This window comes from Aplidium turbinatum, chromosome 17 (genome assembly GCF_918807975.1).
Source record: "Aplidium turbinatum chromosome 17, kaAplTurb1.1, whole genome shotgun sequence".
NCBI lineage: Eukaryota > Metazoa > Chordata > Ascidiacea > Aplousobranchia > Polyclinidae > Aplidium > Aplidium turbinatum.
The window spans coordinates 15,697,493-15,724,339 of record NC_137488.1 but is presented as its reverse complement, the minus strand read 5'-3'; the positions used below and the strand labels follow the sequence as shown (position 1 = coordinate 15,724,339).

The 26,847-nt window shown below is 39.1% G+C and overlaps 1 protein-coding gene and 2 non-coding genes across 3 annotated transcripts; 2 read left to right on the top strand and 1 right to left on the bottom strand.

The window, feature by feature from the left end:
* Positions 1–835: 835 nt before the first annotated feature.
* Positions 836–20,300, top strand: LOC145786790 (kelch-like protein 9). Its single transcript, XM_082598532.1, has 18 exons — positions 836–926; positions 1,149–1,343; positions 1,836–1,988; positions 2,508–2,654; positions 4,072–4,184; positions 4,594–4,777; positions 5,231–5,367; positions 5,647–5,754; positions 6,140–6,228; positions 15,335–15,527; positions 15,899–16,026; positions 16,490–16,596; positions 16,962–17,046; positions 17,540–17,685; positions 17,855–17,991; positions 18,136–18,279; positions 18,743–18,904; positions 20,093–20,300. The coding sequence occupies exons 1-18, from the start codon at positions 852–854 to the stop codon at positions 20,175–20,177; spliced, it is 2,388 nt and encodes a 795-aa protein (XP_082454658.1). The 5' UTR covers positions 836–851; the 3' UTR covers positions 20,178–20,300.
* Trnap-cgg (transfer RNA proline (anticodon CGG)) lies at positions 4,317–4,388 on the top strand. The gene has a single exon. It is a non-coding gene; the product is annotated as a tRNA-Pro (tRNA).
* Positions 20,301–24,917: 4,617 nt separating the features above from the next.
* On the bottom strand, positions 24,918–24,989 carry Trnap-ugg (transfer RNA proline (anticodon UGG)). Its single transcript has one exon. It is a non-coding gene; the product is annotated as a tRNA-Pro (tRNA).
* Positions 24,990–26,847: the final 1,858 nt, after the last annotated feature.

The window sequence follows — 26,847 nt, the reverse complement described above, 5'->3', positions numbered from 1 at the left end:
AAAAACTTGTGTTTAAAATTGGAGCCATATAAAACGTTTCAAAATGCATTTTTATTTGATTCGAAAATGCATATCAATCTCCAATTGTTCTGAGATGTATTTTTAGAATATCAAAGTTTAGAACTGAAAATGTTTGCAGAATCAACACAAAACTAAATGCTTTTCTAAATTTATTCAAAAGCAATTCGAAAAGTTTATGTGCCTACAACATTTTTTGTTCTCCACTGTAATCTTGCTTTTCAAGTTGACGTTGTCTCTGAATCTACAAAGCTGTACGGCCCCGGGCAACGATCGCCCATATACCGGTTTAAGTCGTTGGACAAGTAAGTTTGTTGAAACATGTGCAGTTGTACACATTCTATGTAAAATCAATAGATTAGAGGGATATGGTTTTCTCGAATGTAGAAGTCTGGAAGGGAAAGGACTTTTGTTAGAGTTTGTAGAGGGTTTACAATTCTTTTCAGTTTATTGAAAAGATCGTGTAAATAAGCTACGTTTCATTACGTTGTAGATGCCACGCTTTCTGCAAGCTGGTTAAGGTAAAAGCTGCAAAATACTGAACTTCTTCAACTTAATTGGTCTAATATCAAAAAAAGCAAAAATTTGTATTGAAACTAAGTTTTTGTTTTTGTTGCTACTGAAAGCTTGTTTGGAATTACCAAATCTAATATGTTTGCTTTCATATGGCTTTAAACAAAAAAGGCAGTATTCTTTAATCATTTTGTGTATCGCACGATCATTAAAAAGTTTCCTGTTTTAATCAAGTACAACACTGGTAGGCTTTGATTGTAGGCTTTGTAAACCAACCACAACAACTCACAATCAGAAATAAAGTAAAAGTCCCAGATTGAATGGCTGGTCTGATACCAAAAAGAAGCGTATCCGGAAGTATAGCGGGGTCATTGGGAAGAAGACCTGAGTATCAAGTAAGTGTAATGCAATGGTCAAATAACCACAATGACACCGATCGTCAATAACTAAACAGGTTAACACGAGCATTTCCCTTGTGTACAAAAAATGTTTTAAAATCTTTTGAAATGTCAAAATTATGTTGCACTGTCAACATAGTCGGACCATGGCCACGTTGTAGAAATGCTTTACATTTTTTTAGTGCGACGACTGATTAAATCTTTTCTTGTTTTTAAAAGATTTTTAAGTCCAACACCCACAATAATTCTGTCGTCAACGGGTTGAACGACCTACGTCAAGACAAGATCTTGTGTGACGTCACATTGGTAGCTGAAGAGCAGCCTTTCCATGCTCACAAGAATCTACTAGCGTCCTGTAGTCCATATCTCCGAAATCTCTTCAACAGTGAAGATGGAATGAAAACAGAACATGAAGTAATTATCACTTTGCTCACTTTTGTGTTGAAACAATGTACGCAAGACGTTGTATCTCGAAGAATAATTCAGTGAAGCTGGGCAGCCACAAGTAAAGTAAAATAAATGTCGATCAAGACAAAATGTTAGTTGTTTTTTTCAAACTAAAATAATATTTTTGATTAATCTAACTTTGTACACTGTACAGCTTTGACTCAATTTGATAGTTTTATTGCTGGAACAGAACCCTGCAAAATTTTCGAAGTCTTTTTTCCCTCTTTTGAGTTGGTTTCAAGTAAAACTGGTGTTTATTTGAAAAGCAGTTTGCTTGCCATATTTCGCATGGTGCCAGCAACGTTTCAAGTCATGCCAATTCAATGAAACAAAGTAGCTTATGTTTTTATTCAAACGAAGTGAGCCTAAAATAATGAAACCAAACATATAACTAAGTAAAGTGAGCTAAACTCGTTTTGTCGTTTTTTTTTAAGAAACATAACACAACATCGATTCCAGGTGGTGGAAATTCGAGGAGTTACCGCTGAAGGGTTGCGCCATGTTATCGGGTTCTTGTACACGTCTGAGCTGCAACTCAGCATGAAGAATGTCCACTGCGTGTTATCTGCAGCAGGACATATGCAGCTCAAACCCATCTTGAACTTTTGCAAGGTAACTCGATAAAAAAAGTCTCAAAACAAAATAGACAAATTTTGATTGTAGTTTAATCGTACCATATTCTTCCAAGTTGAGCCATATTCACGTAAACGGACAAGATTGTTTTCGAAACATTCGCTACGACATGCTTGTCAGTTGCAGAAATAAACAAACACACCTTGTCACACCACACGCTTGTGGTGCGTGGTTTTGCATAGGCTATACGGCTTGTTAACTTTTGTCGTGCAGTTTTATTTGATTACAACAGTCCGTCAGTCAGTGAACATGTTTAACTCAAATCAAGTTAAACCAACGTTTTGCCATAAAAACAATCTTAAAACGCTGTTAAATTATTTTGATCAAGCGTAATTTGACCCTCTTAAAGCTTTGTTGTAACCAGGGATAGGTTATAAGTAACACATTTTCAACATTTAACACTACCTTGCAAAAAAAGCATTTTGTATCGTTTTTACGTCACTGATAAAATTTGCGATTTATTGTTTGTTACGTTTGTAACTATGTTTGACCAATCAGGCATTCTTGATTGCTGAAATTTCTGTGTACAATTGCGTGGACATCATCCATATAGCGGAAAAGTACCATCTGAACGGCGTGGAAGAGAAGGCTTACAGTTTCATAGCCGAACATCTCAATGAACTTGTTAAGACTGAAGAAATACAGGTTTGGTAACTTTTTCCAATTTCAACCTGCTTTTATATTAAAACAAAATGACATAAATGTGGCTTCCGTTGCTGTTAATGGTCAGGCGGTCTTAATTCTCCAACCTGTCATAGAGAGTGGCAAGTGATGCTTTTAGCTACCAAAAGTTGTTTTTTTAAATATTTTACCACAAACTAGTATTGGAGAGCAGTCAACGCCCCTGTGGGGTCTGTGTGACGTCACGACATTTGGTCAATCCTCATAATCATAATGCTGCATAGCCGAGTGGTGAGAGCTCTGGAACGGTACTCGAGAGGGCGTCGGTTCGACACCTCAAGAGCATGCGGCTGTGTCTTTGGTAGGACACTAAAAGGCATATCTGGAGGTAGACACGAAGATTGGCTTCCTTGCCTTCCATCCACTTAATCTACAATTTTCAACCACAATGTCTAAGCCTGGATACGATAAAACAGCATGAATAATAATTTCATGATCATTACTCCAAATATAGTGACGTTATATAGGTCTTAAAAGGAGTTTGTGGCTCTATAAATCACCTTTTTTGTTGCGCTAATACTACGAATAAAAATAATAATCCAGCGGATTTTAGCGATAGGTGCAGGCGTGGATTTATGGGGAGGCCCAGGGGACCCGGGCCCCCCGAAATTTAGTGAAAAATTGTATGTTTCCGCATCAAATGGTTTGATATGCTTCTAAACAGCTGACATTAGTCCCTCGGCATCACAATTAATGAAAATGGTTGTTTTAATGTCTATTTTCTAGCGTATCGTATATGTCGTAGTATCATTGTTCATATCTGTTTAGCTTTTTCTTTCTTTTCAATTGATTTTCAAATTTTCTGCCCCCCCCCCCCCCCCCGAAAAAAACTCTTAGATTCGCGCCTGGATAGGTGAACTGCGTGCCAAAATTTTGATTATTATCAGCGGTGTTTTGTTCTTTTTATAAATGTCAATCATGTGATGAATCATTCATCTTGTTGATTATGGGATTGCTTGGACGCCAGAAGCAATAACTTAGATTTCAGTGCTAAGGAGACCAAATTAAAAACTATTGTCTTAACATTATTAACCTATATAAATCACACTATCCAACATGGCAAATTAAAAATTAAGTAACCGTTTTTCAAAGCTATTAATAATGAAAAACCAGTCAACTGTTGTCAGAGTACTTTTTCAATTTAGACTTTGTGAAGAAAACAAAAACTGATCATCTATAAGAGATAAGAGCGGACTTTAGTTTTCGTACAACTTTAAAAGGATTAAAGCCAACCCCATTTTTAAACGCATGAAACATTCTAAAATTTTGTGTACATAAAACTTTTTAAAAAAATGTTTTTAATTCTAGACCTGATAAGTTTACTATGCCAGTAGTAATCGTTTTACCAGTAACCGCAAGTACCGTATTTTTTTTTATAAAGAAATTGACCAACGACAACATGAGCCTGCTATTGGACTCCTATGCTTTGAAGAACGTCTCAGAGCTGGAACTATTTGAAGCTACAAGGCAGTGGCTAATGTACCAAACCGACAGGTGAATCATCTTTGCCAGCTTATTTTTACAATTCATAATTTGTCGGTATTGTGCAATCAGTGCAAGTATTCTTTGAAATTGACTAGTAATTTTGAATAAAAAAAGTGATCAAAACTGTGGGCCAAACTGTGTGGCTCGTTGGTCTAGGGGTATGATTCTCGCTTCGGGTGCGAGAGGTCCCGGGTTCAATTCCCGGACGAGCCCTATTTAAAATATTTTAGCAATATTTATGAGACATGTTTATTTTCGCTCCAAAAGTCCGGGTGTTTTGTTTGATTGAACTGTTTTCGCAAACCGACAAAAAGTCTTTGAAAGACTGTTACTGGCTATACTAAAACATACCTGATCGGTTGATTGTCAAAATATTAGTGGTGCCTACCACCAATCACATACAACCACAACTTTCCAGGTACCAGCATGTAAAGCACCTGATGGAAAAAATTCACTTTCCTCTCATTCCACCCCGGGATCTTCTTCGCTACGTTAATTTCGTCGAATTTATGAGAGTCGAGTGCAACTTTCTTCTTCTAGAAGCTTCGAATTATCACATGCTTCCTCATTCCCAACCTATTTTGCAGTCTGTGAGAACACAGGTAGGTGGACAATTTTGATGTCGACATTCATTCTTTGAATATCATTTCATGGTTTACCTTATCTATAAACGTTGGAAAATGTTAATAATCTAATGTTTTCCCACTTGGGTTATTTCTTCTGATGATCTTGAGAATACACGTTGCTGAATTTGCTTGTATTTCATTTTTGAGAATTCACATAACCAGTTGGGTCTAATTTTTTTTCTTATAGATAGTCAATCAGATTTAAAAACTTAGTTAAACTCTGTTAAGAAAAGTTCTTCACTAATTATTTCTTTCTATGAAGAAGCGAAAGTTGCTTAGGCCCAATTAACTTCCTGTGCTTTCTTTTAAAATGTTTGCAATTTTACAGTTATTTCTTAAAACTTTCTTAAAACTATTGCACATAATGTTTTATATTTCACACCCATAGCCTATAGCCAAATACTAATAGAAAGTGTTGATGTGCCAAAGGTTCGCTCCAATGACGTTCGCCTGGTTGTGATCGGAGGGGTTGACCCTCATGACAGAGTGTCCAATCAGCTGTTTGCCATCAATGGAGATATGTCCAAGTCGGATTTCTTGCCACCAATGCACGAAGGGTTGTGCAGGTGATTGGTTAAAATTATCGATTACAAGATAAGACAGATGATAAACATCTTATCTAGTATTTGAAAGTGTGCAAAAAGTATTTTAATATTGTTATAAGTACATCCCGGTATTTCAAATAAAAATGAACCTATTATTTTATTATGTTAAAACTTTAAAAAAATATTATAAACTGTGAATTACGTGATCGGAAAACTATCATGAAAAGCTACTGTTATAATAAAATATTATTTTAGTACCGTATTTTCAGTAACCTATTTCTTATCTATTTATTTTGACAGTCATTGTTCGTGCGTATTGAACAACTTCTTATACGTTTGTGGAGGTCAGAATCTATTTGATGAACGAGGAACCACTGCGGTGAACACGGTTATCCGATATGACCCAAGGTTGGTTTACGGATATCCGCTTCCTTATCACTATCAGTAACTTCCATGAATTATAGTTTTTGAAATTTCCAAAAAAAATTAAGCAGATGCTGCGGATTAAAGTTGTATAAAAAAAAATGTTCTAAAGGGCAAACGAATGTCATAATCTAAAACTGCATCTATACAATAAAATTTTTTTATTGTTTAAGCAAAGAAATCATCAGTGCTTTTCCTAAAGAAATCAATTTTTTCAACAGTTGTTAAAATGCTAGTCTGGGAAACCGGACATGGATGAGCAAAAGCATCAGAAGTATTAATAAAAATTACTTCAAACAAATTAAAAAAAACTCGATTATGTTGCCTGAAATTTTGTCCAAAACTTATTCCATCAATTATAACTTACCAGGTTCAATATATGGATGAGGATCGCATCTATGAATGATCGCAGAGCCGGATTCACAGTCAGCGTCGTTGACAACAGGCTCTATGCTTTGGGTGAGTTATAAGTTTTGCACAAGCATAGATCCCGTTTATTTGGTTACTGAAAAGACCAGGTCAATAATAATCTAAAGAAATTGTGTCTATTATTTTATCGCCCCAGTGATACGTTTGTGTGTTCTTTGCGTTGTTTTCCTGAATTTGAGTGATTCTCCTCGAGGTTACCACATGCAGGCCCGGATTTAAGGGGGGCAGAGGGTGCAGGTGCCCCGGGCCCCTGACTTTTAAAGAGCCCCCCTACGTTAGTGCATCAGTTGCCCCTTTATTTTTAAAAAATTGGAAATTCAACTCGGCCGTTGGTAGTTTTGTTCCTATTCACCAAAAAACGTCATAGCCAAAATTTTATTGAATTTGAACTTCATTAAAGGGGTCAACAGTGAACTCGAAATTTTGGAAAATTAACGCATCCGTTATCACAGTATGTACAGCAAGGTAAGGAAAGAAAAGTGGAATAAATACACAGTTACACTGTAACTTCCACATTATGGTTATGTGTAAGAGCAGCTTCTCAGGCTGTTTAAATCGTAAATCAGTGTGTACATAAAACAAAATATAAGAGGTGGAAATGTTGAAGTGATGTCATTAAATTAGAGAATTGGATGTCAGTGAAGCACTTGACTAATAACTATGCTCCAGGCCTGTGAACGCGTTACATAGACCAAATTAAGTTTTAGTAAAGTCGTTAACTAAGCTCAGACATGCACATATTTCAAAGCAAACTTAAAAGTTCACACCAACGTAGTCATATACCAAATTCATCATTTATACAAAGATTCAACATTGTCGAACGTTGAATTTGTGCAACTATGGTCACTTCTCTCAACTGAATCGATGTAAAAGTTAAGACTGTCTCATAAAAGTTAATTTACGTTGTTGTTATCTATCTTCAAGCTTCTAGCTTCTATCTATCTTCTATCTAGCTAGCTTCGACAAACCATTAAGCAAGCATAACTCTAACTAAACAGCAAACGAATCAAATTATCAAACAACGGTTATTTCAACTGCATTTTATACAACGACTAGTTTGTTGATTGTTCAAAGACAATAAACCATTGTGACGTACAATGGCCAGATTGCCGGGAAACTCCACAACCTGACCGACGGATATTCACAAAATAGCTTTAAACATCAAACTTTGACTTGAATGTTGACCCCCTTAACCAACTCCGATCAGGGCCTCCGAGAGAAGTCAGCACTGGTCGGGAAACAATACGAAAAATGGGCCCCATAATATTTTTTAGCAAATATTGCGTTGCATGTTCGTGTTAAGCTGAAGTTAGCCTACTTTCCTCAGCATGAAAAGAACTTCGTTCAATGTAAAAATCATCAATAATCACTGGATTACACTTGCAGCAAAAATGCTATTGAGGCTAACTATTTTGTCTAGAAAGCTTTGTAAACACACAATAGGCCTACAGGCAACGAAAATAGTTCAACCAAGCATTTAATTCAGGAGTGTCCAAACTTTTTCCCACGCGAGACAGATTTGATAATAAGTGTTCGCCGGCCAACAGCCACAATAATTTTTCTGAAAACTGCAAGTTGAATTTATATGATTTTTGTGTGTTTGAAGGCCAAAAATAATACACTGTACAATAACAGGCGCGGGCCATACAAAAATGTCTCGTGGGCCGGAGTTGGCCTGCGGGCCAGACTTTGGACATCCCTGATTTAATTCAACCCTTTCTGGACTTTTTTCAATGCAAAGTTACGGATCACAGCATCAAATGATAAAATTTTGCGACGTCTGAATTGATGCACAACACGTATAGTTAGACTTTTCAATCGGTTTTGAGTCATAGGCCTACTGGAGCGCAAACAATTTTTTACCAATTTCAGTAATTGCTAAAACCACGTTCTCAAAGCGCAACCGTTGGAGGTAGCTACCGGAACACAAAAAAAATCATAACAAAACTATTTGGAAAAACCTGACGAAAGTTACAATCAATGATTCCTTGTGTAGACATTATGGGGTGGTTCGTTCTGGTTTGCAGCTGAAGTTTGCTGTGTGGCTTTCTGTCAAAAGTACCAACTCATCCAAAATGTCTTAAAAAATGTCATTGTTGTAGCCTACAATGGTTTAAATTTGTCCCACATGCCCACAACTGCACTACAGACATACGATGAAATTTTCATAGAACTTCAAACTCATCGACGGTATGTTTGATTTTGTTGATACATTTGTCAATTCCAACAACTATTGAATCCTTTGCAATGTACGGTAGAATACATTTCCTTCAAATGATTCAGCTATAATAGTTAAGTGGAGTTATAAAAGCGTTCTGTCCTCAAGAAAAGAAAATCATTTTCTTTTAAATTTATAATTGCCACTGCAACTTTAGCTTGCGAGTAGTAACCTACTCTTCTCAGCTTTCTCTTACTTAGATTACATCTTTTAATTCCATTAAATTCATCAGTGAATCTTGTTTAGGATCGTAATCCACATAATGCAAAGCAGTCACCAATTTAAAACCGCTAGTTGTAGGCTACTTTAGCACTGACTTAGCTTCCGATCAAGCTCTTGTTGGTTCCAACTTGGTGAATTTACGAAACGTCTTTAGAGCTTCAATTGCAAAAGGGTAATGTAAAGCATTGGGTTTGACTGCACCACGCCTTGATTACCCTCTCGAAGTCAATTTTCTTTGCAAGATGATAGGAGAGCTTTCTTTGGATTTTTAGAATTTTTCCTCTGACTGGGCTATAACTTTACATATGCCACTAGCTCACAGATAATCAATTACTCCAAAAATGATGAGACGTTTGAACAACGCTGTCTGTAGGCAACATTATGAATTCCAATTAGATTTAAGCAACAACATCCATAAACAAAAAACTAAAATAAAGAAAAAAACTCACTTCCTTCCAAAATCATATCATGAGAAGCATGACCAACAAAAGGCTACTTGACCACACGAAAACAGAAGATCTTTTAACTATGACAAAATTATATCCAATTGCAGCAATAACTTAATAAAATCAAAAGTTTTAAAACTGTTCGGCCACACTAAAAGATCACAATTCGGAATCAGCAAAGTTTGCACAGAAGGCAAAGTAGAAGGAAAAAGAAAACGTGGCAGACAACCAAAACGATGGCAAGACAACATCCAATCATGAACCGGACTCAACTTGGCGACACTGGGCGAGCTGGCTCAAAATCGCCAGTCTTGGAAGCAAATAACTCATATTGATGCGCAATCTGCTGCAGGCGGAGATGATGACTGATGATGATGATGATCCATAAACAAAAAATATACAGGATTTACTTTCTTTAATCGTGCTTGGACTGATACCTTTAACTTTCCCAGATAACTTATGTTGGATACGACATCCTATGCCTGGCCAACGCAGATTTTGAAGTTAAGGTTCAGTTGCCAAGCAAAAATAGTTCCCGCTTAGCTAAAACAGCACCAGTTTTCAAGTTGACACTATCAATACAATCGAAACCGTTCAGTGATACAGAAATCATTTCAGCTTCAGATTTTACGTCTTGAATCTATTCAACATCGCCTACTTTAACACGAAAATGATTTGTTCTTGATGAGAAGCATCGAGAGTGACATTTTCAATGATTGAGAAATACTTGGAACTACCCACTTCATTTAAGAATTTGTTGATTATTTAGTTGGTACATTTTTACTTTAGTACGGTACTAAAAATGGGCCCCCCTCAAAAGTGCAAAAACAAAAAACTACTCGTTTTTCCTTTACAATGTTTTGCTAGGGGGGAAACTGGCCCGACTTCCCCCCCCTCTCGGAGCCACTGACTCCGATTGACAAAATATTTCACATCTTGTGTTTTTTCATTATTTGGAACAAAATTACCAAGGGCCGATCAAAAATTCCAACATCGGGGCAACTGATGCACTCTACTCTACGTGGAAAAAATGTGATTTTGTGTTGTTTTTTTTTCTTTCAGCCATTGAAGTTTTTGCAAAATGCTGTACAGTGCTGAATTAATGCTATTGTAGACGTAAGGGTAGTTTTTCGCGCCGTAGGCGCAACAAATTTTTAAGCACCGGGTCCCCCCGATCTAAAAGTGCCCCGGCCCCCCATCAGCTAAATCCGGACCTGACCACATGAATACCAAAGAAAAAAATGCCTTCTTTATACTCATCCTTACATTGAAGAGTTTTATTTTTCACCGTTGTAGTAGCTAAGTTGTTTTTAATGTGCACATATTATCCAGAGGTGTACGATTGTACGTATACGCCGCAGACCTGCGGCGTAGACTTTTTGTTTACGCTAACGCTTGCGGCCACATTTTTTGGATAGTTTGCGCTTGAGGCTACGTCGTAAAGTTTTCGCTGTTTTTTAGCGCATAGCGTCAACGCATACTTTTTAATGTATTTTTTTTTTTTGTTACAACACGCCAGTACCTTCCGGCGCTGCAGTTGAGAGAATGTTTTCAATGGGCAAAGACATTTTGGAACCAAAATGCAGCAAAATGTCACATGAACACTTTCAGATGCTTGTGTTTCTTCGTGGAAATTCAAAATAAAACTTGTTTGTTTCGAGTGGTTTATACCATGTGAATGTTTGGCACCTAGCAAACAAAATGAGTTTACGCTAGTATATGCGCTGACGCCGCCAACTTTTTTTACAAGTTACGTTGACGCATAGCCCTACGGCGTATGGTTTTTCGAACGTTTGCGTTTACGCTGACGGCGTCAATATTTTTTGTATGCGCGTACATCACTGATATTATCACATATTATGTTTCTATCTCTTACACGTCAGAAGACTTTGAAAAATTGATGACGTAGTTTGTTGGGATATCAAACGTTAAACAGTCAATTAAATGATCGAATAGTTCACTGGTGAGATGATAAATGAAATCTTTGAAGGACTAAACAAATCGTTCACCATGTTCAGCACGTAAAGCAATCAAATCTTGAACAGCAAACTTCTTCGTCGGTTTTAAAATACATATACACTACTATTTACAACAGCTGCTTTACAATTGGCAATAATCTCCGCTTTCACAATCTATACAATATCGATTAGAATTCTATAGGCTATCGTCGTCGTCGTCGTCGTCGTCTGAGCTTCTGGGGCCGAGGGTCTATCCTTTTACCACCCCAGATTCACGATGTTCCCGGACTACACTGGAAGGCTGCTAGAGAGCAGCCAGTCTTTAGTTTCATCATCCATGACGCGCAGACCTTCCACTCCGTTAGGTGGCTTGAAGATGGTACAGTCATTGATGATGTGGTCTGCGGTCTGTTCCTCGGCACCACATTCACAGGAGGAGGAAGAAGCCATTCCCCATTGGTGCATGGTTGAGCGGAAAAGCCCGACGCCCGTACGGAGACGGTTGAGGCGCACCCATGCCTGTCTCTGTAGTGTCAGGCCGATGGGGCGCGCGTCGGCGTCGGGGATGAATGAATGGAGTCTGGTGGTGCTTGACCTCCATTCAGAATGCCATTTATGGTCCGCCCAAGCAGCCGCAGAGATGTCTTGTTCGTCAGCTTCGTTGATCAGAAGCCGAGCGGCTGGCACGAATGGGTGTCTTGATTTCAGTCGGCGGGGGTGCCCGTTTGGGAAGGCAGAGATCTTGTGGTGGAGAAGATGATTAGGCTCCAGTGCCCGTCGACCGAGGGACAGAGTGGCTTCTTCGCGACGAAGCTCAGCAGGTTGGATGCCAGCGAGAATGGGGAGATTGTCCAATGGTGTGGGACGCAGGCATCCGGTCACTGTGCGCAGGGCGCTGTTTATGGCAGTGTCGATGTTGTGGCAGTGAGCACTGCGGCACCAGACAGGTGCACAGTACTCTGCTGAAGAGTAGACAAGGGCTAAGGCTGCTATTCGCAAAGTGTCAGCTCTCGCCCCCCAGCTAGAGCCTGCCAGGCGCTTCAGTAATGCAGCGCGGGATGTCAGTTTCTTGCGCAGTGACACCAAATGGTGGCGGTATGTGAGCGATCTGTCTAATGTCACCCCAAGATACCTTGGCTCGGGGCAGAAGGACAGAGGTTTTCCGTTGTTGTGGACATGTAGCTCACGATCAGCTTCCCGATTGTGTAGGTGGAAAGCTGCCGCCACAGTTTTGGTTTCGCTGAGTTTCAGTCGCCAGTTCTGGAGATAAGCTGAGATGGTTTGCATGTCCTGGCTCAAGGTGTCTTCTAGATTTTCCCACGACTTTGTGGAGTGGAGAATTGCCAGATCGTCCGCATAAGCGTATTTTGCGGAGACCGTGGTTGGCAGGTCGTGGGTGTAGATGTTGAAAAGAAGTGGAGCCAGGACCGATCCCTGTGGGACGCCGTTTTTCAGGCGTCTCAGTCTGCTTCGCCGTGGGTTGCCGGTGGTGAGGGTGAAGCTTCGATTCCTGACAAGTTCCATGATCATATGGACCATATGTCGGTCAGGAAGCAGGCGAAGCAGCTTGTAAGTAAGGCCGCGATGCCATACAGTATCGTAGGCAGCTGTGAGATCTAGAAAGACAGCGCCGGCCTTCTTTTTTGCCTCAAAGCAGTCCTCGATGTCCTGGGTCAACAGTGTGACCTGATCTACAGTGGATTTTCCGCGCCGGAACCCAGCTTGCTCTTTTGGAAGGAGCGGGTCGATGATTGGGTTGACGCGGGCATAGATCAGTCTTTCGAGGATCTTGAAAGGAACACAGAGGAGGGATATCGGACGATAGCTCTTTGGGTCCTCTGGTGGCTTGTGAGGCTTAGGGATCGCAACTACTAAAGCTCTTCTCCAGATTTTTGGGATTGTGAGGTGGTGCAGGCAGGAAGAGAGGAATCTACGTAACCAGGACTTTAGGGCATGGCCAGCATGGAGCACAAGCTCAGGGCAGATCTTATCGGGCCCTGGAGACTTGTGTGGTTTCACTAGGCGGAGGGCGGTGGCGAGTTCCTCTGGAGTGAAGTCTCCAGAGATTGTTTCTTCTGGTGGTGTTTCCACTCGCCATAGGGCAGATACTTCCTTGGCAACAAGGCGGGATGCCTTGCTGTCCTTTGTCTTGTACACCCCGTTCTGCACTAGCTGGGAAGCGATGGCATTAGCAGAAACGGGGCACTGACGAGGGGAGTTTGCTGAGCGCCCAGTGAGGTTGTTGATGATGCTCCATGCTTTGCGGCTTGAGTGTGAGAAGTCGATGGTTTGGACAGCTTCGTTCCACCGCTCAAGCTTCTTTGTGTCCAGCCGCTCAAGTAGTCTGGTGGCGGCGGTGTTAGAAGCAGCACCACTTGTGGCGGCTAGGTATGAGCGGTAGAGAGCTTCACACTCAGAGTCCCAGCATGGTTTATAGCTGGTTCGATGGCCACGTGGTATTGTGGCCTTTGCCGCAGTTATTATGGCATTGCAGAAGTCCTGGTATGCCTCGTCTGCGTTGCATGTTTCAGTCGGTGGTAACTTTGCAGCAGACTCATTGGTCAGGAGGCTGTATTGATTCCAATCGGCTTTTTTGAAGTTCCATCGCTTCACCGGTGAACTCGGGACAGGAGCCACAAGTTTTGGGGCGATGATGAGGGACGGCCGGTGTTGGGACCGCGGGAACTTCTCAAGCACACGTCTGTCTGGAAGAGAGCTGTCGACACTCGCGAAGGCCAAGTCAGGGTTTGTCCCTGTTCCCCAGCGGCCGGAGTGAAAACTGGCTGGTTCCTTTGGATTGAATAAGAGGGCAAGATGGTTTGTAGAGGCCCAGTCAGCCAGCAATTCTCCGTCGCTGCTTGTGTTGTTGTAGCCCCAGTCGATGTGCTGGCAGTTGAAGTCGCCAGCGTAGAGACTGGGGGAGGGGAACGTTGGAAGGGATGATGGCAACATTCGCGAGGGTGGGGGCTTGTAGATGTTGACGATGTTGTAGTCTGAGATACATATGCACACCCACTCAATCTCGGCATCAGTTGGAGATTGGTCGACAAACGTCCACTTAAGGCTCTCATGCACAAACGTGGCAATGCCGTGCTTCCTGCTTAAGGTAGACCCGGCTAGCGTGTAGTTGGGAATGGCTAGCCTATCTGCAAAAGTGCAGTGGGTCTCCTGGAGGAGGATGACGAGTGCCCGGTTGGTATGGGCAAGCTGCTCCACAACTTTGGTCTTGCTTGTTGTGTAGCCTTCTATGTTGAGCTGCAGAATGGTGGGGCGTCTGAACTTATCAATTGCCCCTTGCAGCTGTGCCGTCCGGGTGGAGGCTCTTTGTTGACAAATTTCGTTTCTCATCTGGTTGAAAGCAGATGGTACTCACAGGATGGGGCACGAGGAGCCATTTGTCGTCCATCCCATGTCCATATATATATATAGTATATAGTATATATATATATATGTCCATATAGGCTATAATCGTCTTTAACATACTTTTGGTCAGTAGCGTAGCCAGGAATTTTGAAAGGGGGGGGTTTTGACGACCCAACGGCGGGGGGTCTGGGGGGCCTCCCCCAGAAAATTTTGAAAAATTACTTTGAATTTGGTGCATTCTGAGAGCATTTTCAACAAAAATGTAGTTACGAATATTTCTGTAAAATGGTGGTGTCTGGTGGCATAGCAAAAGGATAAGATCACGTTTTCTTCGGCATTTTTCAGAAATAAAGCTAAGTCTCTATGTTTTCTTGTTGCTAATTCCTGGCTGAGATGTTTGGTATTGGCAAAACTTGCTCTTTTAATGCAATTTTGTTTAAAATTAGGCAATTTTTTTAGACTGAAAGCATCATTCTCAATATCGTGACGTCACACGCGTGCCAAAAGGGGGGGGGGGTTGTAACCCCCAAAACCCCCCCCCCCCCCCCTTGGCTACGCCACTGCTTTTGGTTACAACTTCTAATCCCCATAATGCACAACTCTAATAATACTCAAATCACATGGCTATTTATAACAGGTTTGCTTTGACCAAAAGCTTCCAGAGACTAAGCTAATATTACATCACTAGAATTCATTCTTCTGGTCAACAAGTCAAAAGATGCTTCGAGAATCGCACAAATGCAAAATTTTTTAGTAGTAGGTTTCGCAATAAAAGATTGCTTAATTAGAGGGGATTATAGGTGAGCAATCGACGAATCACATCAACAAAATTGCACAATAAAATAATTCACCTATTCTAAGACAACAATGCAGCCTGTCGCGGCTTACGTATATTGATTGTGGTATGTATTTTACTATTGAAATTTTAGGAGGAGTTAACGCTACGGGACGTATGTCTTCCATGGAGTGTTACTCTTTGGAAGACGACAGATGGCGCTATGTAGCATCAGTGCAAACGGGCTTGTGCGATCATGCGGAAACTGTTCATGGCAACCTCATTTACATCAGTGGAGGGTTTAAAGAAGGGAGGTTTACAAATCAACTGCTAGCCTACAGCCCGAGGTAAACGATCAGCACATTGCAAAATTTTCCTTCAGAGACACTTCTGACTAGGCTGAGCTGGGATGATCATAAAGTGCATCTTTTAATTTCATACTTCAATTATAGAAGGAGGTAACGTCTGCAGACGTTGAATCATTAAAAATGACAAATTTTGCTGTCTGGATAGGCCTAGGAAAACTTCAGGTTAAATTTCAATTAAAATTTAACATTTCGTTACTTTATTGAAAATAGTTCCTTCATTAGTATCATTAGTATCCTTAGTATCCTTAGTACCAGCTTCATTAGTATCCTTAGCATTATTTTGATTTTTAATACTAATGCATGTGATTGTCACAAAAGTGAAAGTTAAGACAAGATATATTATGACGTAGACATGATACTTGGCACGAACGAACACCAATGCACTTCGCTCGTGGTTGGCACGCCATGGTGACTTTTGGAGACAGTATCTTTGTGACTGGAGGAAATGCGGGCTTAAACAAGAGGATAGACATTCACGGTACTTTGTTGGGGTTGCGTAATGTTTATAACCTTTGTATAGGTTTCCTTTGCAGTAGATAAATTACTTTTCTAAGACGATTATGGCTTTTATTGTAGGCTTTGTTTTTAAACTGTTGTGAAAGAAAAACATAATCTAAAACTCTTCAAAATACCTTTGCCAACGTCCTTGAGGTTAACACAAGCTGTACCAACAATTTAAAGAACTTATTTTGTAACTTGCTGCAGACTTTTTTCAAATTGCTTTGGACTACTGTAGTTTATTGGCGTACTTATTAATTATGTTTGTAAAACAAAACACGATAAAACAAAATAGTAACTGAACATTTTTACACATTGGTATTTCATTATTCAAAAACACTTTTTAAAACTATGCGCAATGCCCTAATACGTATGGCAATATACTTACTATTAATATGTATTTAATTGACTCATCTTGAAAAAATTCTTACTGAACTATGCAGAGACGGAGATTTATAACGCCATGACTGATCAGTGGACACTGGTGGCTCCTTTACCACTCCCTCATAGCGAAGGTGGTAGTGAGTATTACGACGGCAAGCTGTACGTTGTGAGTATTTTACATATCAAAATAAAGATTTTAAAACAGAGTAATTTGAAAAAAATCCCTATTGAATTGAAAACATAGTTTTTTCAATATTCTTTGGGCAGGTAGGGGTTGGTGTAGGCATACTTGATCCAATTGTCACTCAATCAACATTGTAACCGGAAAAGAGTTGTTTGACCCAGCTTCTTATTATAAAAATGCTTCTAAAATTGCAAAATTTGACACTTTAAAAACTTCAGATTTGTTTACAGTTTAAATAATATGTTCCTTCGCTTGAAAATGAGTTGCTTAGAAACGAACTGTAATGTCGGCTTTTAGAAAAATGTTGGACATATTCAAAGTTTATATTTTGTGCAAATTACTTTCAGATCGGGGGTTACAGTTGGACGCAACAGAAATGCTTAAGCTCCATTCAATGCTACGATCCAAGCAAAGACGCGTGGGAAAATCACGGTTTAAAAAATTTATATTTTTATTCACTTGCATCTTATTGTACAGTAGAAACTTGAATTTTTTGCTTGAAATATAGGGCTCAGACATATACTGACAACAAGTTTAGGAGATTGAATAACATTGTTTAAACAATAAACAAACATCTAGAGGAATGATTCTCCCTTCAGATGCGAGATATCCTGCATTCAACTAGCGACTTTTTATTAGCAGAAAAAAGTAAAGAAAAATAATACACTTGAATAAGTAATGTCGTCAGCGTTTAAATCATTGAGAACTTCCTTGAGATTTGCACATTAATGCCAAGTCATTGTCATATTACACAATTTTGTAAATAGTGTAGCTTTACTTTGACACGCAGCTCACATTAGGACGTAGATCTCAATTAGAGGTACGGTATGGTTCTCCTTTCTGGTGAATTTTTGGAATGGTAACTTGGACGAAATGCTTTCTACATGTTTCGTTGTATTTACGTAGATCCATTACCTTGTTTTAGGAAACCTTCCGATTGAATTGTCTGGAGTACGTCTTTCCACTTTGACTATTCCATACACTGTTTCTCCTCGGAGTGGATTATCCGCCGGAAGTCATGTTCCTCTGTCCTGGCCAAGCAGACAAGTGCCGAGTCGATTTATGGATCAGGTTTGGACGTAGTAACTACTGATATTTAAAATCAAATTAAAAGCTGTGAATTCACTGCTACAATCGGCTGCTGGGAAACACAAAGGTCATGCTTCATAGGTTAGAATTTTGAAAAATAACCAATAAATTTGATTTAAACTTACGGTCTTATCGCGATTCTGTTTTGTAGGATCCCAGAATGATGGTCGGAAACTCTCTCTTCAACAACGCAGGTCCACCTCAGGTTGTGTCTGGTTTTGTGGATCCTTTTGCAATGCAAGATATGAGAGACGCTATGAGTGACTACGCCAACCATCCCAACTCCAAGTAGGATAAAATAAATGCCATTTTCTTGAGACTTTGTGTATTTTTTTAAATTTTGATACCAACGTCAACGCAAGAAACTCTTTAGATTGGTAGTTTACTGGAGCCGTTAACGTTATCTTTTGAAAGTTTTTCATTGCTTTTTAGATTTCCTCAGCCTTCCATGTCCATGGACAGAGGCATGTCGTATGGAGGACAGAAAGAATTTCGCACTCCTATTGTCCGAAGCATGCCTTCAGATAGCAACAAAGAGTTTCGTTTGGAGAGTCAAGACGGGAGCAGCATTTATAGGTTTGCATTTTCTATTGATATATTAGAACCAATTTAAAACAATTGAATGGAGACCATCATCTGTGCCGATGACTCCACCAATAGTAAAAGAAGGCCAAGAAGTTACTAACCTCATGTTTAGCAAACGTTTTGAAAACTAATTTGTCTCCGTCTTCACTGCTATTAATGATGAATATATTTTAGTTTTTGAAACGTTTGTTGAACATGAGGATTGAGGATAGCATCTACATTTTGGGCTCTGTATTTTTTGATGAAATTAACCAGGCGTTCCAACCATTTTGTGCAAAGATATTTTTCGTGACTGCAGACAAAAATGTTCAATGTAACGCTGAGAGATCTTTTTCACTTAAAGTACGGTTTTTATGCTATATGCAGTCTGTTATAGCTACATAATCTATTGATTAATTTACTTAAAACGCCACAAAATCAGATGTAAATATTCTTTTACATCTTTTCTCCGTAGCCGCCCTCGCAGCACCAGCATGGACGATATGAGCGGTTTACAGTCTCGCACAGCAAGTGGATATTCTAAGGATGTGGATACCGATGCCTCCGAAACTACATCGGTTGTTTCTGGACTTAAAAAGAGCGCGAGTTTTCATGAGTCCAAAAGCGGGGCATGCAGGTGAAATTGCACAGTAAGATGCTACAGTACAGTAAGACAACTTTTAGTCAAAAAAACAAAGAAGGACTGTATCTCGTTCATCCCACGAACATCATCACGCATCATCAATGACTGTACCATCTTCAAGCCACCTAACGGAGTGGAAGGTCTGCGCGTCATGGATGATGAAACTAAAGACTGGCTGCTCTCTAGCAGCCTTCCAGTGTAGTCCGGGAACATCGTGAATCTGGGGTGGTAAAAGGATAGACCCTCGGCCCGGACGGCCCCAGAAGCTCAGACGACGACGACGACGATCCCACGAACGTCGTGCTTCGAAAAACCTATCCACGTGACGTGGCTATGATCCTTTCAAACACGCCACATCGTTGTTTGAGGCGTTGTACCAAGGCTTCATTCATTTGTTACTCTTGGTGAGCGATGTTTCCCCAGATTGCATCAAGAAGCCACTTGAGAGCATTTAGTCTTTTGTTTCATCATCCAAACCACGCACACCTTCCAGCCAACTGTAGAGGGCGGAGGGTAGTGTACAGTTGTTGATGATATGGCATGCAGTCTGTTTCAAAACGTTACACTTGCTGAAAACAATTTACTAAGGTTTTCAATTAAAGTTATTGTTGTTTATACTGTATTTTTTTGCTGTTTACATAAATAAATTGTTTCAAAACTTAAACACGGTAGGCTACAAACTGGAAGTTACGTTGGCAATGTTTTGTAAATCACATAATATTTGCAGTTTAGATTAGGCTACTCTTGTTGTTTATCTCGTAGTTTACATGATCCCCAAGTTATTGGTAACTGCTGTCACTATTATGCCTCCAATCATGACATTGTTTTCAATTGCAAATAATCTTTTAGTTTATTCTTTTTTCGTCAACGTTTTGAACTTTTTCGGGGCCCATAGGTTTTGCTTGGACGTGAGAAAATTATCTTCTTTGTGTCGGTTACATAGCCTACATATGTGTTGATATAACCTACTTGACTATTTGTCTGATAAACTAGATATTTTGCGCAAGTGAGCTTACTAATTGCATTGCCAACGAATTCAAATCGTAATTTCATGAATTTTCAACGTTTGTTTTGATAACTTTGTGTTTCGTTCAGTTTAGCCTATATCATGATTGCTTCTCAGAAGTTTGTCTGTGCTTAACCAATACTCACAATAACATTTCATGACGTCATCTTTTTCAGCGACAGTGATGACGACATAAAGTCCGGACCCAGTTCCATTGTTCAGACTAGCAAGAGTGATGACGGAATCAGAGCCTATCGTTGATGGGGAAAAAAACAATTTTAGAATCAATTGCCAATGATTGAAGTTGTTTTATTTGCAACTCAATAAAAATATAGTTATAGGTCATAGATTACACTGGTCTACAAATTTCAACTTTTTTTTTCAGGTTTGGGTTTTGACAACTGCTTTTGGCTAACTTTGGGGCGCTGAATCCGAAAATGAACTCAGATTTTCTCTATCACATCAAGTTTTCTTTCTATCGTTGCCATTATTAATGAAATTGACCAATTTTTACCCTTTTTAGTGCAGTAAAATGTCAAATATAATTATTTTCTGACAGCTATAAACTTTCAAACATAGAGATATTTTTACACTAAATTCATAAATTGGTTCAGATTTCCTTTAAAATAAAAAAAATTCCTGTTATGATAATAATCGTAATAGGACATAGTGGAGATTGGTAGCGTTGAGTTTTTCCATGCTGGCTTGAACTCCCTGTCTTGGCTTCTCAGGCGTTATCTGTGGGTCAGCTGCTATCTCTGTGCAGCAGGGTTACCAGATGTAAATTTGGCAAGGAGCCAACTGCACGTTCAAAAAGGGCCAAAAAAGAGCCAACTTTTTAAACAAGGGGCCCAATTTCGTTTATTGCAACAATATAGAAGGGCTTCTTCTAGAAATGGGATTACCACAGTATGATGCAGACGAATGGAGACTTTTCATTGATAGCTCCAAACGAAGTTTGAAGTGTGTTCTACTTCACAATGGTAACGTGTACGGTTCTATTGCGATAGGACATTCGGTGACAATGAAAGAAGAGTATCAGGACATCAAAACCTTTCTTGAAAAGTTAAAGTACCATGAGCATGGTTGGCTCATCTGTGTAGATTTAAAAATGGTGAACTTTTTGCTGGGGCAACAAAGTGGCTACACCAAATACCCATGTTTCCTATGCTACTGGGACAGCAGGGCCAAGGATCAGCACTGGAACAAAGAAGAGTGGCCTCCAAGGCTCACCTTGACACCTGGAAACAAAAATATCATACGTGATCAGTTAGTTGATATCAAAAAGATCCTCTTGCCTCTTCTTCACATCAAATTTGGTCTCATGAAACAATATATAAAAGCTTTGGATCATGAAGGAGAGTGTTTTAAGTATATATGTTATGCTTTTCCTGGTCTCAGTGAAGAGAAAAAAAGAGCTGGGATATTCAATGGACCACAAATCAGGCAATTGTTAAAGGATGAAAATTTTGTAAAATCAATGTTGCCATTCGAGGCTAGAGCTTGGAATGCTTTCGGTGCTGTTGTGAGAAATTTTTTGGGAAACAGAAAAGCAGAAAATTATAAAGATCTTTTAAGGGAGCTACTGCTTAGTTTTGAAGATTTGAGATGCAGGATGAGCATCAAAGTTCACTATTTGAAAAGCCATGCGGATGAGTTTCCAGAAAACCTTGAGAAAGTTAGTGAAGAACAGGGTGAACGTTTCCACCAGGATATTAAAATTATGCAGGAACGTTATCAAGGTCGGTGGGATTGTCATGATGGCCGACTATTGTTGTAGTTTTAAAAGAGAAATTCCAGATGCTGCTCATAAAAGAAAGTCCCTCAAAAGAGCCTTTTTAAGCTTATAAGTGAAGAGTTCATATTTATGAAAGCTCTTTTTTTGACTGTTTCTGAACTCGCCCTGCCCAAGTCCCTTTGAGTCAATCTTTATTTTGGCACTTTGCTATTTCTGTGTGTGTCTTCAGAATTTCTGCACTCCATTGGAATGTCTATGTGCATATTGTGTGAACTGTAGGCTATAATTCAGAAAATACCTTGTCACTGTCCTATCGACATGTTCGTCAGCATAATGTAGCGTTTGATGTTATTATGGTTGCTCTTTTGCATGCCTATTTTTTATTCCAAGCATGGCCACCTAAAGATATGGCCTGATTTGTCACATTTTGCAGAAGTTTCCAGGTGTTTCTAACTTTGGGCGAACGTTTAAATAAATTTTTCTAAAAATTAGATTTTTACGCTTTCTTTATTCTTTTCCCCAGATGACACAATAGATTTTCACATCCTCACATGTTAAAAAACAAAGAAAATTTGATTTTGTAAATTTTAGTCAGACTGTTAATTTTAAAGAACAGTCTGATTTTGCGTTTTTCAACTTACTTTTTCTCATTTGCTACTGCTTCCCCAAGGCAACAAAAAAGTTTTTTGTCATTAGGAAACCGCAAAAAGTAAAAACATCTCAAAAAATGTCAGTCAAGCACAAGCAGTAGCTGTAATCAAAATCTGCAAAATGTGACAAATCAGGCCGCTTCTTCAGGTGGCCATGTTCCAAGGCATGAAATTTTAATAAAGACAACGCAAATTTGTGTGAATATAATATAGAATGCTTGTTTGTTCATTAAAGCTAGATTATTGCAGGTAAAACAGTGTTTATTGCATCAGAATTCCTTGTTTTGACAACAGAGGGGGGGCAAAAATTGATTTTTTTCAAAAATTAGGGATATTTCATATCTCAAAAACGTGATGTGATAGAGAAAATTTGAGTTCATTTTCGGATTCAGCGCCCCAAAATTAGCTAAAATAGGTTGTCAAAACCCAAACCTGAAATTTTGTGTAGACCAGTGTTATCATTAACTTTTCTGGTATAGTAGGCTAATAGCAGAATCGTATGAATTGTTTTGTCGCTTTACTAATGTTTCGTCCACCACGGCAATGCGGATCCTCAAAGCGAATAATGTACAAAATAAAATTTCGAAATGATATGCAGCATGGCTACCTGTAGGCCAATAGTATATAGTACCGGCACATAATTTTGAACTAATAAAACAAGCATCTTTCTGCTTTTACTTTCGCATTTATCCGATGAACGTTTCAACTATGCTTAGAAAAGATAAAGCAAGTGCATGTGAATTTTGTACTGCAGTCTACCGGTAGGCTATATGAACATTTTATATTCTAAAATCAACTTCCAATATTATTCAAGGTTTGTGTTTAACGAACACACAAGTTAATCAATTCAAACTGGGATTTGGCACAAAAAAATGCTATAAACTTTCAATGACTTGATTGAGAATTTAGGATCAAAATTGTTGCAATGCCTGGTTAGCCTACTCTAATCAAAAAATAAAGAGCCCAAAATGTAAATACTAAACTCATGTTGAGCAAACAAACGTTTTGAAAACTATTACTGTCTTCATCTTCAGTGCTGTGAATGGTAATACAACACAGTTGTAACTATACATGTAATATAACATAAGATGAATGAAATATTGCAACCATTTTGCTCCTAAATTCTCAATCAATCATTGTAGGCTTTGTGACTTTGTTTCTGGTGCATTGACGCCGAAGTAAATTTATGCTGCAATTAGTAACAATACAAATCTAACGTTTACAGTGGCACAACTGTATGTTCTTATATTTACTTCAGGCTGCGTAAAATCCTGTGTTCACTTTAGAGTCTAGACACAATGACATCAAAGTTTGTGTAATCGAGCAGCAATACAAGCCATCGACCTATGTGGCAGTTATTCTTGTCGTGTGCTATTCGGTACTTTCGAGGCTTGTGGTCGGAGGTTTCACACAAAAGAAAGTTAAAGAAACATCTTGGAATAAAAAGTAAATCAGACAATCAGTAAACAACTGTAACAGTCACCAGAAACTTCCAGCAGAGCAGTAGCCAACTACTATCTACCACAAATTTGGATTTTGCCCCACTCGTATTTTACTATTATCTACTAGGCTATAATGCCTTGATTTTGCAAAGAAATTTCGATTTGTGTAGCCTACGCCCGTCGCCAAAGTCGAAGTCAAGTCAGAACCTTTGGCCACAATAAATGACCTTCTATTTATCCACACAATTCTATGTTTTATGTTGTAATTCCAATAAAGTTTTTTGTTTTATGTTGTAATTCCAATAATTCCAACATAAATTCCAAAACTTGTCGCCCAATGCAGTTATAAAGGTCTTTTTATAGCCTGCAAGACTAAAAAGTCAAAATAATGCAGACAAATCTACGTGTTTGAATTTTGGTTTGTAGGCAAATCATTCTGTAACATAATCTTCTTCTTTTTCGTATGAACCTTCCTCGCCACTCCAAGGGTCGAGAGGCTCTGTCTTTTAGCACTCTTGGGCAGTGGCGGCGACGCGGTCTAGATGTTTGGGCAGGAGTCGAGCACCCACCGAACTGATTCGTCATCCAGTTTACGCAGATCATGTACACCATTTGGCGTATGGTAGATGACCCAGTTGCAGATGATGTGGTCTGCGATTTGTTCCTCCTTAACACACTGATCGCGAATGGAGCTAACCCCGTTTGAGCATGGGAGCGGAATAGTCCGATGCCAGTGCGTAAGCAGTTGAGCAGCATCTAGGCCTTCCTTGGCAAAAACATTCTGGTTGGGTGTGGGCCGATGTCGGAGAGGAAACGTAATTGGATTATTGAAGAGTTCTTTCACTCCGAGCTCCATTGATGGTTCGCCCAGGTAGCCGCACTGATTATTGGCCAAATAAAAAGACGTTAACCATTAAGCTATTTTTAGTGAGAGAGTGGTTCGATTAATTAGGGTAGTGATCCAATTCTGCGGGAAAAAATATCTTACAGGAAAATCGATTTTGATTCGGAACCAGCAAAAAACATTTTTATCCAATTTCCAACAAAATATCTTATAGTAGGCTACGGTACTTTAGTAATCAAGTCAATTAACAGAAAGCATCCAGTTTAACAAAAGCAGCATCTGTTATGATAGGATACATACAACAACAACAACAGCAATGAAAAAAAGGGGCTCGTCCGGGAATTGAACCCGGGACCTCTCGCACCCAAAGCGAGAATCATACTCCTAGACCAACGAGCCACAGCAAAAGGTAAGTATGGAAGTAATTTCAATTTAAACTTCTGTTGGACACAAAAAATTAAATAAGTTATATAACTTACCAGTGCGCACAAGTCAAGTTCCCGAGTTCAAGTTCCCGAGAGCCAAAGCAGCACCGCGTGATCTTGAGTCGAGCGCGTAAACACTGAGTTAAAATATCTTACACTTTCTCCAATTATTATTTCCATTTCCTATCAAGCTTGGCTTGATTATAGGAGAAAAACAATGGATATAAGCTGCATTTTCACTGGTTAAATTTATTGCAATCTTTTATGTATTTATTAAATCAGCTTCAGTGAGATAGGCTAGTTGGTGCTGCATTTTTTTAACAAGCTTGTTAATGCGTGAAACTGTTGCTGATAGACCTTTCAAACAAAATAGCTTACACACTGAACTTTTTCAGTGCAATTGGAAACGATACTGACAAACCTATATTTGACATGGGATTCGAAAAAACCTTGCTTTTTACTAATCTAGGCCTATAGCCCAGTGGTTCCCAACCTGGGGTCTGCAGACCCCTTGGGGGTTCGTGAGAAAGCATTTGGGGATCCGTGATTACCTTGATGAATTTTGGAAAAAAAACGAAAAGCGATCTTTTTACTTTTATTTCTCTCTTTAAATGCAAATGTGTCTACCTCAAGCCCGCGAGAATAAACTGTAGCCTACCGGTAGGCCTATGCTTATACAAATAAATTTATGCTGCTGCCTACAGCGTGTACATTGACCTTAAACTATATCTACCACAACGCATGTCGATTAGGCCTACAGTCAAATGTAATAGAAATTGTCTCAAATTCTCACTCCTAAATTCGAAACTCCTAAATCCGAAATTCTTCACCCCTGAGAACATGAGAATAGACACATTTGTTCATCATAATTGGACAAGAAGTGGTCACTTTAGAGCATTTTTACAAAATATTCCCATGCACAATGGTGCCACTATTGGCAAAAATGTAAAATTGCAATAAATTGCAATAACTTGAAAACGACACAAGGTATCAAAAAAATTCCAACCGTTATGAAAATCATTCTAAAATATGTACCAAATATGTAAAAATGAAGAAAATCTAAGAGATGGTGGTGTAAAATTTCTTCAAAATTTGTTGAATCATAATGGAATGACTCATCAGCGGCAATGCAATATAACACAGACACAATACAGTCGTTGAATAGCATAATTATTGCAATAGTCAATAGCAGGGGAGGATGAGGTAAGTTGAGCCACTTTTTACTTAACCCTATATTGCCCAGGTGGTGCTGAATCAGCACCAAGCACTTCAAATTTGCTGTCGCGGCTTAACCACTGGCTCCATACATCCAGATTTTTTTGACTTTTTCTAAATATTATCGAATTTTATTGTGTGTTAATTTGGGCCTCCAATGTCTCCAATGTCACTTTTCATGCAAACATATGCATTTTGAAATGTAATTGGTGAAATTTTGCTAAATTGCTCTTTTCGGAGAAGATTATGTGTTTCTTTATTGCTCATATGGAGCGTCGCGCTGGCCGAGAATTGTCTGAAAACACAACCGCAAAAATGCGTGACTCATTTTCTAGTTGCCTTGAAGTTTAGCGTTGTCAATCAAACATTTGTGCTGAAAGAGAATTTTACTACATCCACAAACCTTTCATCCAATAACATCATATTGCTGCAGTAAACGTAACATCCCCAGGAAACGTATAAAGGCGGAATGCAAAACCAAAGCACATTTTCTTGGTAGATGTCATTTTTTTTTATCAAAACGCTTGCTAGTAATTTCATCGTTTGAACGCAACGCTGATCTTTAGTGAATTTGGTAAATAAAAAATCTTGTTGTTTGCTATGAGATTCACAGCAAT